At 38.1% G+C, this 16,017-nt stretch overlaps 1 protein-coding gene and 1 pseudogene across 1 annotated transcript; both read right to left on the bottom strand.

Moving 5' to 3' along the window:
* Positions 1 to 1,633: 1,633 nt before the first annotated feature.
* On the bottom strand, positions 1,634 to 7,316 carry LOC131314707 (scarecrow-like protein 33). Its single transcript, XM_058343539.1, has 3 exons — positions 6,688 to 7,316; positions 2,007 to 4,418; positions 1,634 to 1,926 (listed from the first exon to the last, which is right to left on the bottom strand). Exons 1-2 carry the CDS (start codon positions 6,837 to 6,839, stop codon positions 2,186 to 2,188), a joined length of 2,385 nt encoding a protein of 794 aa, XP_058199522.1. The 5' UTR covers positions 6,840 to 7,316; the 3' UTR covers positions 1,634 to 1,926; positions 2,007 to 2,185.
* Positions 6,932 to 11,788, bottom strand: LOC131314712 (scarecrow-like protein 14; annotated as a pseudogene).
* Between the last annotated feature and the right edge of the window lie 4,229 nt (positions 11,789 to 16,017).

Genomic DNA, 16,017 nt, shown 5'->3' on the forward strand with positions numbered 1-16,017 from the left:
CAAATAAGAACCTAAAAAAGGAAACTCATACATTCTGCCAAAGCTACGGAAATTCTACGAACCAAGCACTTTACTTGAAATGTTCCAGCATCGGCAAAGACTTCGATTTTCAAGAGAGTTTGGGAAATGCTCCCAGGTGCAAACTCGAAGTCTCACATTATCTTCAATACTCGCAAGCACATTATCAGCTCCTCTATGCTTTCCTCCAAACACTCGAGTATTTCTTTCCAACCACAAATGGTAAACCCCAGCTGCAAAAACTAATTTGAACAAGAAGGCCCTAAAACTTTTACCTCTATCAACAGCCCATGTGAGCTCACTATCCGGTTCATGTTGATCCTACTTTCCTAGAATTGAAGTCTGCACTTGGTAATTCATGCTTTCTTGTCCTCAAATTCATTTGTTAATTGTTGAATTCCATGTTTTGGTGGTGAGTTCGTGGGTTGGTACTTCGGTTGAGGTGGAGTTGGGTTTTGGGTTGAGTTCTTGGTGAAATCATGATCTTAATCTTGAAGTTTAGATCTTGTTTTGTGTTATGGGTTTGATGTTCTTGAGTAGCTCTTTGTTATATATGAGTTAAGCATGATTTGGTGAAGTTTTTGAGGAGTTTTAGATGTGTTTTGAGTTGTGGAAAATGGTGGAAATCGGAGAAAGAACAAGCTGCATTTTCACTGTTTTTCTAGTTAGTTCCGGAACTAGGTTTTTGGACTTTCGGAACTGATTGCCTCTGTTTGTTTAGTTCTGGAACTGAGTTTTTGGACTTCCAGAACTGACATGAAAATCTGCATTTTTGTGTAACTTCGGACATGCATAATTTTTTCATCCGAACTCCGTTTTGGGCAAATTATATATCAAAATTGATGAAACGTACTTTCTAATGGTGGTGGTTTCATGATCTGATTTTAATCCTAAAAGAAGTTAAGATCAGAATACGATGGAATGGTTATACGATCCTATACCGATTTTGGAGGTTATGTTGTGCTTGAATGCTACGCAGGTTTAGGAGATATTGGTGGCCTTGTTAACCTTTTTGATATGTGTTAGCATGGTAAATATGTTATGGGCTGTATCATATATTTACTTAAACATTCCAATGGATTCATATGCTAATAGGAGTCCGCTTGTGACTAGGTAACGAGCCAGTCAAATAGGAGGTGCCGAAACCGTAAGTGTGGCACACACATATATAAACATCCATATACACCAGAGCGTGATCACTCTGTCACTGCGTCGCCGTTGAACCAATAGAGCACAACCGAAACATCGTCATCGAAGTCGCTGCCTCGCTGTCTAGGTCGGAGAGAGAGCGGGGGGGGGGGTGGGGTGTTTGGGGGTTTTGGCTCGGCAAAACCTTCACTCGGAGGGAGAGGCGAGGCTGCTGGAGATGCTCTAAGTTCACTATTAAAAAATTTCAAGAACAAAATTTCTTCATCAAAGTAACCACCCTTGGAGTTGGGGCAACGAGCAGATAAAAAAGAACTACCCATCCAGCAACATAAAATAAGTCGAAGTACCAGTTCGCATAAGCCTGTAGATTGACCAAACAACTAAAAGCCTACTAGCTTAAGACATATTCGCAAGAGAGGAACAGTACAACATTCTCAAAGTCCTGTCTCAACCAAAAATGCAGAAAAGTAATGGATAGTATAAAATACTTAGTATTAATCAACACTACAACATCCTTGATAAGTGACAAATCTTTACTCTGGTAGATCGCTCTTACATCCACAATTCAAAACCATGTCGAGATTGAAGTTCTGAACCACGAGCAGTAAGCGTTGTGCCGCAGAATTTCCAAGAATACCCCTAAACATTATCTGGTCTCATTAGTACACGGTAGGTCATTCAGACAACCCATAAGCGCCTTGAAGTCTTCTGCAAGAATTTCCAAGCACATTCTGCAATAGAGCAACCATTGCAGAAGATCTGGAAGCAATAAACAAACAAATTCAGATCCTTTTGAACACCCCAGGGACTCAAATAACATAAATGAATTTGTACATTACCAGAGAAATGGACGGCCTTGGTGCGCATCGGTAGAAGTAGAAAAATATATGTTTCCATGCAAAAGCATACCTAGAAGAATACACAAATACTCGTAGATGCATGTGTGTGAGAGAGAGAAGCGATTTAAGTTAAAGAAACGGTAACTTTGCCTGTATCATACATCCTTAATGCTTGACAGCTAACTTGGTACCCAACAGGAGCTAGCACAGAAAATCCGGCCCTTCCATCCTTGTAGCATCCATTGACCATCTTCCTCGATCAAGAAATCTTTATGATAACCTGCCTTCACCTTAACCCTGAGATTCTTCATGAGATCCTGCTTCAATGGGAGGATCCTGAAACCAGCATTCGTATTGCGAACCTGCCACTGCTTGTAAGTCTCAGGCCTCTCTACCCTTTCCAATCCCTCACATGCAATTACATTCATAACCTCGCGCCCGTAGAACTCTTGTTCAAAGTTCCTCCTGTCCTGATCCTCGCGGAGTAGAGTAGTGTCAAACATATCAAACAGTGAAGAGTAGTGAAAGAGAGCCTCACGAAACCGATTGAGAAAAAAGGGACTGTATGATCCGTTGCTAGTAGTATGGACAAAAATGTCCGGATTCATCTTCCTAATTAACATCAAAAGAGCATCTCTTGGACTACCCTCCACATCTGAATCACGAAGTCGGTTCTTTAACGTGAAGTGACAATTCACAGCAAGCGCCTCATCATCGTATAGGTTGAGTTCCTCAATTTTGATAGTTTCCCATTTTTGAGCTATGGCATGGTATTGGAATAGAACATTAAAGCGTTCACAATACTTTGCCAAGCGACGCCCTGTCTCCTCAACAAACTCTGTGGGGCGAAAACCAGGTTGTGGAAGCTCAATCCCTGTAATTCGCAGATCGGGGGCCCCGCCAGGAAGGCCTGAGAGAAGTTGGATAAGCATGGGCCACTGAAAACCATATTGGATACCAAAATCAACAACATGGAGCTTCTTTCTCTTAGAATTTATAGCTAAATCTTCAATCATTTGGTTCGCAAATAACATACATATCTTCTTGAATGGACTAGCTGAAAAATAAAGTTGGTAAGCTTTCAACTTTTCAGTTGCTGAAATCCTCTTGGAAGCTAGGGCTGCGTAGAGCTGGCTTCCAGTGCCAGCCAAGCGTGCCTCAAGGGCATTGGCGAAGACATTTGCCAACCTCTGAAACCCATCACCGGAAGGAGAAGAGTGCTGCCTAATGTTCTTTAGTTGTTCATATGCACTCCTGCGATCCTCTGCAGCAACAGATTGTGCGCAATTCATCAAGAGCGTCACCAAATCCACCACTTCGTTTTTACTTTCCTGTTTCTTAGTGCGACTCTTCCTGCCCTTAGATCTATGTGGTTGGCCATTCTGTTGGATTGTCTTGGTTTGTCCACTCTCCACTTCTTCATCAGCATCACAGCATGTAGGCTCCGCTTTTACATCACACAACAAAACCTTATCAAACATGTCAGATAACTCGGACTCTTCCACGCAAATTGCGGAAAACTTGGTAGTCCTCACCTCTTCTAATTCACTATCCTCATGGTGATGATTCTTCCTACCCCTTGAGCCATTAGGTGAGTTTTCCCTTTCGTCCTTCCCCGACTCGGCTGCAACATCCAGAGCCTCTTTCATTGACCCTGGAGGCATCATATGGCTCTCCACGTCAATAACCAATCCATTATTACTAGGAAGGAACTTGCTAGCTTCCTCCACCCCTCTCCTAAACTGCCATATGGACTGGCTATCTATAAACATCTTTGGGACCGGATGGCTACTCATCGAGGAGTTCATTGTACCAGCACTCTTCTCAGTAGAACTCCCCGTAGTTGTCTTAAGACAGTATCTGAAAGCACCAGGATCAACAGTCTGTTGAGTATCAATAGAGTTGCCACAGTTAGTAGTACTATTAATACTCTGCTCGCTGGAAGTACTAAATAGGTACTCATCTGGGCTTTCGGAATTTTGATTGAAGTAAAGAGGGGGTTGATTCGGGGAAACAGGATAATTCTCACCAATAACATCATACAACGATTTCTCAGTAGCTTGCAGGGCCAAAGGATCGTGGAACGTAGAGGGTGTCTGCTCCATGTTCTCTTCCATGAGTGTTGTGTTTATGACCTTGAGAACAGCATCAGAGAAGTCACTATCATGTGGAGAGTCCACTTCTGAGCTTCCACCCGATGTCAAAGCCGCAAAACCGGGGTTGGGAACAGGGGGAAGAAATTTGTCCATTAAGCTAAGATCTCCAGGGTCATCTTGAAATGGGAATGTGTTTGCAAGATTTTCCGACGGACTGAAAGTGGGTGAGAAGGAACCATCATCGAATTCGAAGCCATTTGACGGATAGGAGAATGCACTGAAATGTGGATCCATGATCTTATGCAACTCAACAGCCCTATCAAAAAAAAAAAAAAACACTTCATAAGTTTTACCCAAATAAGGTATGTTTAACGAAGTAAGCTTTCAACATCCAATTCAAGGTTAGAAATCAATTTTACTACCCAAATGACATAATTTCCGAGAAGAAAGCTTTCAGCATCCAATTATAGGTTAGAGTTCATTTACCCAGACGAGTATTTTGTCAGGAAGAAAGCTTTTCTACATCCAAGTCTACGTTTTGAAATCTAATTTCGACCAATAACCCATTGAAACTGACACACACAAGAAAAAAAGGTCACCAAATTAGAACTCATAAAGTCAAAAATCATGACTGAACAAAAGAAGAGGCTAAATTATAAATCACCGTAACGTACCTTAGAGAGAGAGAGAGAGAGAGAGAGAGAGAGAGAGAGAGCGCAGTGACCCGTATGTGAGAGGAGCAATATATTAATGGAAGTGGAAGATAACGACAAAGTCTGATAGAAGTAGGATGAATAAAAGTCAACAGGTGATTACTGAAGAAAACTGGCAACACAGACGTTATTTAACTGTAAAGGAAAAAGAAAGGACAAAAAATTAGTATCGGTTTCCACCCATTTCCTTGAACAAGAGAATGGAGTAGCTTTATTTGAGCAGGATCACCTGAAAATTTCTGAACGTGCCGTGTCTTTCCCCTTCATCAGTTCTTCGTCTGGGTAATGTAAATTGTACTAGGAAATCATAATACAGTAGTTTTTCAACCTTGCGGTTGCAGTTTTCCTCACGGAGTGGGAGAGAGACTTATTAATGGTGTTTGTTGAACTGTAGATACACCTTAACGGTTTGGCTTAATAATCAGTTGAATCATTTTTTTCGTCATTATTCAAACTTTTCTCGCATTTGTAAGATTGGTGTCAAATTATTTTGTCGATTATTAATTTGTCTTGATTAGAAAAATAAAAAAAAAGCAAAAAATTATGTTCAAATTTTTTTGTTAACATGCAAAGACAAAAATAATCCAAAACGGACCTACTTTTGAATTAATTTTGTTGTTATTCAAAAACATTGTACTTTTGAACATAATTTTTTACTTTTTAGGTTCCTCTCATCAAGACAAATCAATAATCTGCAAAAATGAAAGTAAAACTAACAAATGCCAAAAAAATTGAATAAAGACAAAAAAAAAAAAAATTCCTTCAGCATTATTTAGCCAAAACAGGACGGACCGTCGGATTTAACTAACAAGCAAGATAGACTTTATGGAATAAATAGACAAGTTGAATGTATAAGACTTGCTCAAAGTGAACCTGGAACGTAAGTCTGGTGTTATAAAGCATATATCCATGTGAGAATTCAATCAATCTGTTTCCTACCTAGAAACATGCCGGGGAGGGGGCATCCCAAGTACAGTACATGTTACAGAATCTATCCAGTCCAGCCAATATGTTGAATCTACGATAGCTATACTTGTAGGTCAGATATTCTTGATATCAGAAGTGATCATGTTACAAACTTGGAGTGTTACTAGAAGTTCCAAGAAACAAAAAACAACATTAAGGTAATACCCAACCAGCAAGGAGAAACCAGAAACGAGCACAAAATTGCAAAATGTTCTTCCATTTGTACACCTGACTGAACAACCAAACAGGTACTAGCTTGCGAAAGTTAAATTTGCAAGAAACAAGCAGTACACCAGCCTCGATGTCGAATCTCCACCAAAAAAATGCAGTAAAGGAAAGTACATGGTGGGCTAACAAAATCTTGACAGGTAAACAGTAAGTGGTACTACCAGTGTATACTCATCTACACAACAGGGCACTTATTAACAAGTGACAAAACTTATTAACAAGTGACAAAACTTAACTCTGCTAGACCATTTTTACATCTATATGATTTAAAACCATGTCAAGATGATAGTTCCTCAAAATCACAAGCACTAAGAATTGCACTACTATATTTGCTCGAGTACTCATAAACTTTGTCAGGCAAACCATCAGTGCATGATTCGTGATTATAATCAGTGATCACTAATAAGCACCATCTGCGAGAAAGCAGCTGCCACTACCGGTGATCTGAAAAACAGTAAACAAGCAAATTCAGCTCCTTCCTAACCTCACTGGGGTATTATATTATTTGAAAACCAGGGTTGTACAACCCCTGAGAAATCTATGCCAGATGTAGCTCTCAAGGTCTTCATTATATTCCCAAACAAAAACATACCCACAAGCATGTACATTTTCATACAACTGTGCGTCCGTGGTAGATAGATAGAGGACGAAGTAACAAAAACTTGAAGAATGCAGTACCATAGCCTGTGTTCTCCACATTCTCGCGAATCTCGCCAGCTACCTTGGTCAGAAAGCCATAATCTCCAAATCAGAATTATAGTAAGCTCTATGCAGGTACCCAACAGGAGATAGCACACAAAAGCCAACCCTTCCATCCTTGCAGCATCCATTGACCATCTTCGTCGACCGCAAAATCTTTATGATAATCTGCCTTCACCTTAACCCTGATCTCCTTCATAAGTTTTTGTGACAATGGGAGGAGCCTGAAACCAGACCCCGTATGACGAACCTGCCACTGCTTGTATGTCTCAGGCCTCTCTAACCTTCACCCCTCGCACGCAATTATACTCATAATCTCACGCCCAAAGAACTCCTGCTCATAATTCATCCTCCCCTGATTTTCACAGGGTAAATTAGCATCCAACATGTCAAACAGTGAAGAGTAGTGGAAAAGAGCCTCACGAAACCGAGTGGCAAAAAAGGGTGAATTGAAAGATGCATTACTGTGAGATTGGATGAAAATGTCAGGCTTCATCTTCCTGATTAACTTCAAAACCGTATCCCTTGGGCTATCATCCATAACTGTATCATCTAGTAGGTTCTCAAACCGGCACATACAGTTCACCGCAAGCACCTCGTCGTCATATATGTTGAGGTCATCAATATTTATAGTTTCCCACTTTTGTGCTATGCCATGGTAATGAAATTGAACATTAAAGCATTCACAATACTTTGCCAAGCGACGCCCTGTCTCCTCAACAAACTCTGCTGGAAGAAAACCAGGTTGTGGAAGCTCTATCCCCGTAATTTGAAGTTCAGGGGGCCCACCAGGAATCATCGACAGATGTTGTATAACCATGGGCCACTGGAAACCATATAGGATACCAAAGTCAATAATATGGAGCTTCTTTTTCCTAGAATTCATAGCTAAATCTAAAACTGTTCTGTTTGCAAAGAATATTGTCATCTTCTTGAATGGGCAAGATGAAAGAATAAGCTGCTCAACGTTTCAGCTGCTGAAATTCTCTTGGAAGCTAGGGCTGCATAGATCTGGCTTCCAGTGCCAGCCAAACGTGCCTCAAGGCCATTGGCAAAAAAATTGGCTAACCTCTGAGACCCATCACCGATTGGAGAACAGTGCTGCCTAATCTGCTGTAGTTGTTCATTAGCAGTCCTGTGATCACTAGCAGCAACAGATTGTGCACAACTGGTCAAGAGAGTCCTCAAATCAACAACTTCGGGTTTTTTCCCCTGTTTCTTACCACGAGTCTTTCCACATTTAGATCCTTGTCGTTGTCCATTCAGTTGGGTGGCCTTTGTTGCTTCACTTGGCACTTCTTCCTCACTATTACAGCATGCAGCCTCCTCTTTCAGATCCAATAGCAAAACCTTATCAAACATCTCAGATAACTCAGACTCCTCGACATGAACTGCCGAAAACTTGCTATTCCTCTCTTCTACTACTCTATCGCTATCCTTGAGGTGATGATTCTTCCTACCCCTTGAGCCACTGGGCAAGGTTTCCTTAGTATCCCCTACCACAACTACAACCTCCAGAGCCCCTCCCTTGGATTCTGGAGGCAAGGCATAGCACTCCAAATCCATGACCAATCCATTATTATTAGGAAGGAATTTGCTAGCTTCCTCAACCCCTCTATTGAATTGCCAGACGGACTCTACCCCTCCATGGAATTGCCAGATGGGCTGGCTAACGCTAAATATGTTTCGAACCAAATGGCTACTTATAGAAGAGCTCATTGGACCCCTAACATTATGACTGAAATTCTCCATAGAGCCAAATGAAGTCCCAAAAGAATAACCTTGTACAGACGACTTATACTCTTTAGGATTAACAATACACTGAGAATCAACAGATAAGGCCCCACTAGCATTACTATTAATATTATGTTCACGGGAACCACCAAAGAAACACTGATCAGGGCTTTCGACATTTTGATTGAAGCAAAGAGAGGGTTGACTGGGGGATATGGGATACTTTTCTCCAATGACATCATACAAAGATTTCTCAGTAGATTGTAGGGCTAAAGGATCATGGAACATGCTGGGCCTGTGCTCCATGTTCTCCTCCATTAGTATTGTGTTTATGAACTTTAAAACAGTATCTGCAGATTCCAATTCTGAGCTTCCACTGGATATCGAGTCAACAAAACCAGGGTTGGGATCATGGGGAAGAAAAGGAATCTCCATGAAGTTAAGATCTCCGGGGTCATCTTCAAAATTCAATCTGTTTGCAAGATCTTCAGATTCAGCAAAAGCGGGTGAAAAGGCATTGTCATAAAAATGGAACTGCTCATAGAATTGGTAAAGGTAGTGACATGAGGATCCATGAACACATGCAGCTCAAAACCCTGTTGGGAATCAGAAACTACCCCTAGTTACTTTTACCCAAATGAACTAAAATTTCAGAAACAAATTCCAGCATCCAGTTATTGGTTTGAAAACAGCCATTGCGTTAAGGAAATGGGAAAAGCAAAAAGCAGAGGTAATTAGGAAGCGGTCCTTAGTCTCCTCGTCAATACTATCATCATAAAAGAAATCTTTGGGACCCTGGAGGGTGTTCACAAATAACCTAATGAAAGGAAGACAGGCTGTTAGGTCTAGGTCAAGGGTGAGACCTAGGGGAAGAGTCATAATAGTCGTCGGATTGGGTGTAACAAGTCTTCAATCTCTTCTACGGCCATGATAGCCATAAAAAGAAAGAGACGAAATTGGGGAGCTTCATCCATGAGGACTGCGACACCGTAATGAAAGAGCTTAAAGACTAAAGTACTAAAGAACTGTGTAGCTGAAGTCAGTGGCGGACCCAGGAATTTGACAAAACGGGAGCACCAATTTTTTTTGTAACCGTAATATACGAGTTACAGTTAAGCACATTTATTCCAAAATAATTTTGGCATTCATAATAAATTAACAATTTTAAAGTATATATGTATTTTAATAATTAGCTACTTGGGCAAACTTGCGTGCATTGACTAAATGCATTAAAACAACATTATCACATGTTCATCATCTATTTTTTTATTACTAACTCTACTATTACAGTTTTGGGAACAAAAAACATACAAATGAAATGTGGTGGTAGACTCGAACCCACAAATAATATAAAAAACAAGGTACGCACTACCGTTTTCTAGTGCCTTTTGGAGAGAAAAAAAAACCCTACCATTTTCTAGTGCCTATTGGGAAAAAAGAAAAAGAAAAAGAAACACACACACAGAGACAACTAGGTTAGAAGGAGAAAAGCAGTAGAAAAAAAATTGTCTCTAGGTTAGAAGGAGAAAAGCAGTAGAAAAAAAAACCTATGTACGAATGGGAGAAGTCTTGAACCGCCCAACTCTTGTTTAGAAGGAGAGTGTTTTGCCAGTGCAACAACAAATAATTTGTTGTATACAATCAACATAAATAATATATATATATATAAAACCGAAATTTTTATTTTTATTTTTAAAGGGCGTGGGGGAACGTGGGGCACGTGACCACACGTGCCCTATGGTGGGTCCGCCCCTGGCTGAAGTATCAATTGTTCCATATCATAGATACATCCTTGGAAAAAAATTCCAGCATATTATAGATAGTTAGATACAACCTTGGAGTACCCAAAAAAGAAGTAGCGTTATCCGTGTTCATCTTAAATGTGTATGAGTTTGCAAGATTTTCCTACGAACCAAAAGTGGGTAAGAACAAGAAGGCATCATTTCAAATTTGAAACTTTCTATACAGAATCTGAGAATACATCCATAACCATGCCATGTGCAACTCATCACAATAAAAAAATCTCCCTTCAACACTCTTTGCCAAACTATCCAATTCTAGGTTTCAAACTAATTAAAACCAATAATCAGGGAAAAAGGGAAAAAAACAAGAGGACAGAAAATCAAGAATCCAAAATCAGTGTAGACAAAGAGGAATGAATTTACCACTTCCATGTTATCTAAATGCACCTTTTTTTTGTACTTATTCATGTGAAATACAAGATTACCTTTTCCTGTGGGAAGAAAATAATGTATGGCGAATGGTTTGTAATTTAACATGGATAAGGACAAACAAGGAGTGTATTTGAATAAAAAATGGAGTGCTAAATTCATTTCCTATGGACAAATAACAAAATCAAAGCAGAATAAAAGTAATTATAGATCACCATATGACAAATTAAGTTCGTTTTAGGACCCATACGACGAATTGAAATAAGGAAAATGAAGTGTATGGAGTAAACATTTGGACGGAATGGCAGGGCCAGTGAGAGTGGAAGATTCAGAAGTGCTTATATCAGTCTTTGAATTCGGCTCCTACCTGCTACTGGATATAAGATAGTTGAGCTTTTCAAAATCATATTCTTTTTTTAACACCAAAAAAGGATTTTAGCATTCTAAGGTTGGCCTCTGATGCTCCCTTTGCGACTGATCCCTTTCCTTTTCTCGTGCAAAAAGTTTATTTGCCAAACCATTAAACAATGGCTTTCACAGTGATTTATCAATGTTGTGGTGTAATTCAGTGAATTGTAGAGGGATTTATAGCAGAAAAAGAAAATAGTACTAAAAACGTATAATTATTTAGTTGCAATTCTTTGCTTCACTATTCATCAAATAAGTAACACAGCTTACAGAATCAACAAAAGGTACTGTTTAAACTCGAATAATTTTGGGGAAATGTGGATCCATAACAAGGGAAGTGCTACAATACACATCCCTTATTTGGGTGTGTATCATATGCACCCTTATTAAAATACACCAAAATGTTATGAATCCCAAAATGTTACGAATCTATTGCTAAAAAGTTACGAATCATATTGTTGAAAAGTTACGAATTTTTAGTTTAAAAGTTACGATACGAAATAAAATGTTATGAATGACCGGTCCTACAAGTAATTTTTTATGAGGTGGCACAATATGAACCACACAATAGGTGCATATTGTACACACCTTAAAGGGGTGTGTATTGAAGACTTTCCCCATATATATAACAATATGCAACTTCAAAGCCCTATAGATATAACTTACCCTTTATGAATCTTTACTCAAATTGCTTGAATTCCATAAATAATTTGCTTTGTACGTCCAATTCAAGGTCTGAACTCTGATCAGAGCCAATAACTGGTAAACAATAATTCTAGTGACACACCCATTTTCACACCCAAACACACACCCACACTCACATGAGTGGTGGGCCCCATACACATACTAGAGTGTAGTGTAAAACCCTGGAACCAAAAAAAAAAGGGTGTAAACTTCCAATTTTTCAAATAATCAATCAATTTTAGGTTTCGTGTGTAAACTTAAATGGCATCTACGCTCATGCACATAATCTCGTCTTTTCCTCGGACATCTATATTATAAAACAGAGCGGTTTTTATGTACACATACAAATAAGAGTACTTTTCCAGCCGTCAGATCAAATTTTCAATAGGTTATAGCCATCCAATCAACTTCTTTAATAAATTTATCCTCTCCCTCCCTCCCTCTTTCCTTACTTCTTTGGCAATGTTGTCATTTCTAGAGACAAACATATATTTTTTTCTTTATTTAACAATGAGCCTTTTATTATCAAAACGTTTTCTTTTTCCTATCGTCAATCTTTAACTCTATTATTGGGATGTTGTGCATTGTCCACTCATCTGTTAGAAAACTCTATTTAATTTCTTTCTTCCATCAACTGAGGTAACAATAGAAAAACATTATAAAAACTTTACTCATACAAAAGAATAAACTTAAATTTTTTGTTTTTTGGTAAAGAGTTGTTTCACATATTTCTTGGACGCATGATTGAAAGTAGTAGTGCTTAATAATTTGTCTCAGTTATAGGCCTGTAGCATTCCTTTGATTAATTTGAAGGGGGAAAAAACTCAAGTTGTGGCATTCCGTTGCAAGAATTATTTTCAATGTAAAAAAAAAAACAGCATTCATTAACTTACAGGAAGTAGAGTTTTAAAATTATTCATTTTTTTTTTGGATTAGTTGTTGGTTGAACTATATTAGATACGGGTGTGATATAAGTATTGGTTGATCGTGATAACTGTTAACAAATGATTGTGCATAAGTTAATTACAAATTTCATTTGGGTATGTGCTCCTACTTTTTCAACGAGTGTGGTATTATTTGTTGTGAAACTATTCTTAGAAGAAATTAGTTCAATTTATACCATTTGTCTATTTGAAGAGAATTTTAAAAAATAAATTATAAAAATTTTCATTTGGGTTTTTTAAGATTACTGGAAGGGAATGATAATTTTTTTTAAGTTGTAATAAAAAAGTGTTGTGTAGTGTTTTTTTTTTTATCGGCGTATTGTGCCGTGGCTTTAGCGTATCAACTGCCCCTGGCAGATGGGAAAAGTGTAAAATCCCTTTGTTAATTTTGGTTCTAGCTTGAGAGAGAGAAATGAAGAAACCACAAATGATGAAACTTAATTCTGACCTCCCTTTTTTTTTTATCTTCATACAATAGCAGAAAGTACCATAAAAATAAAGCACCAGCCATCAAGGAGCAGAAAGTGAGAACAATCTTGGGTAAGAAGATAAAGTGAGAACAATCTAAGATTGTGTCATGTGAACTGAAACTTAGCAACACAAAAAAATTCACATTGATATTTTTTTGAAATATTCTGGAAGCCCAAGTCGAGCCCAAGAAATAAGCTCAAATATAAATGATATTTTTGGAGGAGTCTTAATATCGAGCTTCTAGATACTAGAAGTTCTTTGTCAAAATATCTAAATTTGTTAGAGCACATGTATAAATCTAGAATTTTCTGTGTAGAAATATTTTGTAAGAAATATCTTCAGACTAGAATCATCCATATAGTAGTATAAATATTAAATAGAGGTGAGTTTAGTCATTTTTGTACCAAGTCAAAAACATTTGAATTCTATTGTAATACAAGTATCCCTCCCTCCATCATTGTCTTAAACATTTCTTCATCTTCCAAATACTAAAAACCTCCTCTTCTTCCAACACAACAAAAGTACCCCTCCCTCCATCAGTCTTAAACATTTCTTCATCTTCCAAATAGTAAAAACTAGCGTTTAACCCGTTCTATGCACTGGCAAAACTAACCCGTTCTAGCGTTGTGCCCGTTCGATACACGGGACAATTAATAAAAGTAGGTTTGAACGGGCACAATGCTATAACGTGTTAGTTTTACCCGTGTATAGAACGGGTTAAACGCTAACTTTTACTATTTGGAAGATGAAGAAATGTTTAAGACCGATGGAGGGAGGGGTACTTTTGTTGTGTTGGAAGAAGATGAGGTTTTTAGTATCTGGAAGATAAAGAAATGTTTAAGACAATGATGGAGGGATGGATACTTGTATTACAATAGAATTCAAAATAGAGCGGTTTTTTGTCTACTCATATAAACATGAGCATTCTTTTAACTATTGGATCTCAATTTCAATAGGTTATGGCCGTTGGATTGAATCATTGATTCCAACTTATTTCCCACACCTGTCCCAGCAGTTTTCCTCTTCTCCATCGTGTCTCCTCCTCTTCTCCATCGTGTTTCCTCTCTTCTCTTCTCTCTCTCTCTCTCTCTCTCTCTCTCTCTCTCTCCGCAGAATCCACTCCTCGATGCTTCATCAAAAAAAAAAAACAGCGTCCACAAAGCTCCTCCACCAATCAGCCATCCACAAAATCGATTTAGTTCTCCCTTTCCGGTACGATTCCCATCATCTTAGGTCTTCTTGCAGAAAAAATAATGTGGCCTAAATTGCTATTTAGGATGAGGATTTTTTTGATGGCAGTCTCAAGTCTTACGGGGAAAAAAATTGTTGTTTAGGATGAGAATTTTTTTGCTGTTTAGGATAGGAATTTTTTTATCTATATATTTTGTTATTTGTCTTTCAAAGATACTCACTTTGTATTTGTTAAAATGCATGTTTGACAGAGTGAAAATAGTGGAGAGTGAATTAATTCTTTATGCCCACTTTGTGTAGCTTTCTTAATTTTTGGATAGATTTTGTGGTCCGATATTGCGAGGACAGGCGACATGACAGTAACAACATGTGGAGACATGTCTAGGGAAATACTGGGGACACGGCAAAGTGAATTTAACACTTTTTAAAAATAATTCCAATTGAGAGTTTATTTGTTGTGGTTTTGTTCCTCTTTCGTTTTAATGGTATTGTTTGATCAAATCAAATCATGTTAGGACCAGCACATCCTTTTCCTTGAGTAACAATGTGATCAAATCATTACAGGACCAACACATTCCTTTCCCTCGCTCTCTCCCCTATCACCAAGCGTATGACCGAAACATACTGTGCCGTGCCTTCAGGCACGGGCATGCACTAGTCTAGTTACAATATATACTTGTGGAAAACACTTCTTATTCGGAAATGATACAACGCAAAATACATGTGGGTTGAACTTGAACCTCGCTGATCAATGGTCACAAATCTTGTTGAAGACCCTTCTACTTTTTTACTACCACACTCCATGCACGACTTACGCATATTAATTTTGTATTTATATGTAAATTGTGCAAAAAAAAAATCCTCTTCACAATCCCTGCTAACAAAATCTCTTCCTCCCCCAAAATTTGATCTCTCTACTCCCACCTGATCCATCTTATTCACCGGAATCTCGGTCATTCTTTTCTTTCAGTTTTCTGTAAAAACATCTTTTTGGTTTTATGTTTGTTTTTAAGGGGTGTGTTTGGAAATGAAATCGGTATTATTTTCACCTTCTTTTTGTCCACGATTCTCAATTCTTGTCAAATTTGCACTAAATATATTGAATTACTCATTCATCTTGATAAAAATCATCTAAAAACTATGACCAAAAGGTCTAAAAATTTGTTATAGATGAAAATATCTCAAGAAAGTTAAAATTCCATTATCATTAGAACGTCCACATTATCCTCTCTTAATTTTGAACCAAATTAGAGAAAAAAAACTATTTTTTTACCTTAGCAAGCCACTTTTTTAATGCTCACTGCATCAGACTCTTTATTATACCTCTCTTCTATTAAATTAGTCTTTTTTGAAATATTCGTTTTTTTTTTTTAAATTCTTCTTCAAAAAGTGATTGAGAGAGTTGAAGGAGAGAGAAACAAACACTAAAATTAGAGTGTTCTAAGTATTTCTTCCCATATATTCCAGTTATCAAACAAGGCCTTAGTGTCTTTAGGGTCATCTTATATGGCCCTACTTCAACTTCGGTCCATACTTCAACACTTCACTTCTTCGATTCCACTAGGCGAGACGGATATGCAACCTCAAAAATTTACCAACTAATATGGAACTTATACGCCACAATTAATTATACCCACAAATTTTACACCAGTTGTCCATGTTTGGGAACCAACCCAGTCCAATCAAAGCGTTGAATCTATTTTAGC

Source organism: Rhododendron vialii, chromosome 13a (genome assembly GCF_030253575.1).
Source record: "Rhododendron vialii isolate Sample 1 chromosome 13a, ASM3025357v1".
NCBI lineage: Eukaryota > Viridiplantae > Streptophyta > Magnoliopsida > Ericales > Ericaceae > Rhododendron > Rhododendron vialii.

What these genes read in the sequence shown, in the direction of transcription:
- LOC131314707 (XM_058343539.1), bottom strand. Translation starts at nt 6,839, where the DNA reads ATGGATGCTGCAAGGATGGAAGGGTTGGCTTTTGTGTGCTATCTCCTG. An exon ending in TGTGGAGAACACAGGCTATG is followed by an intron (nt 4,419 to 6,687) that starts GTACTGCATTCT and finishes TTTTTTTGATAG; the next exon opens with GGCTGTTGAGTTGCATAAGA.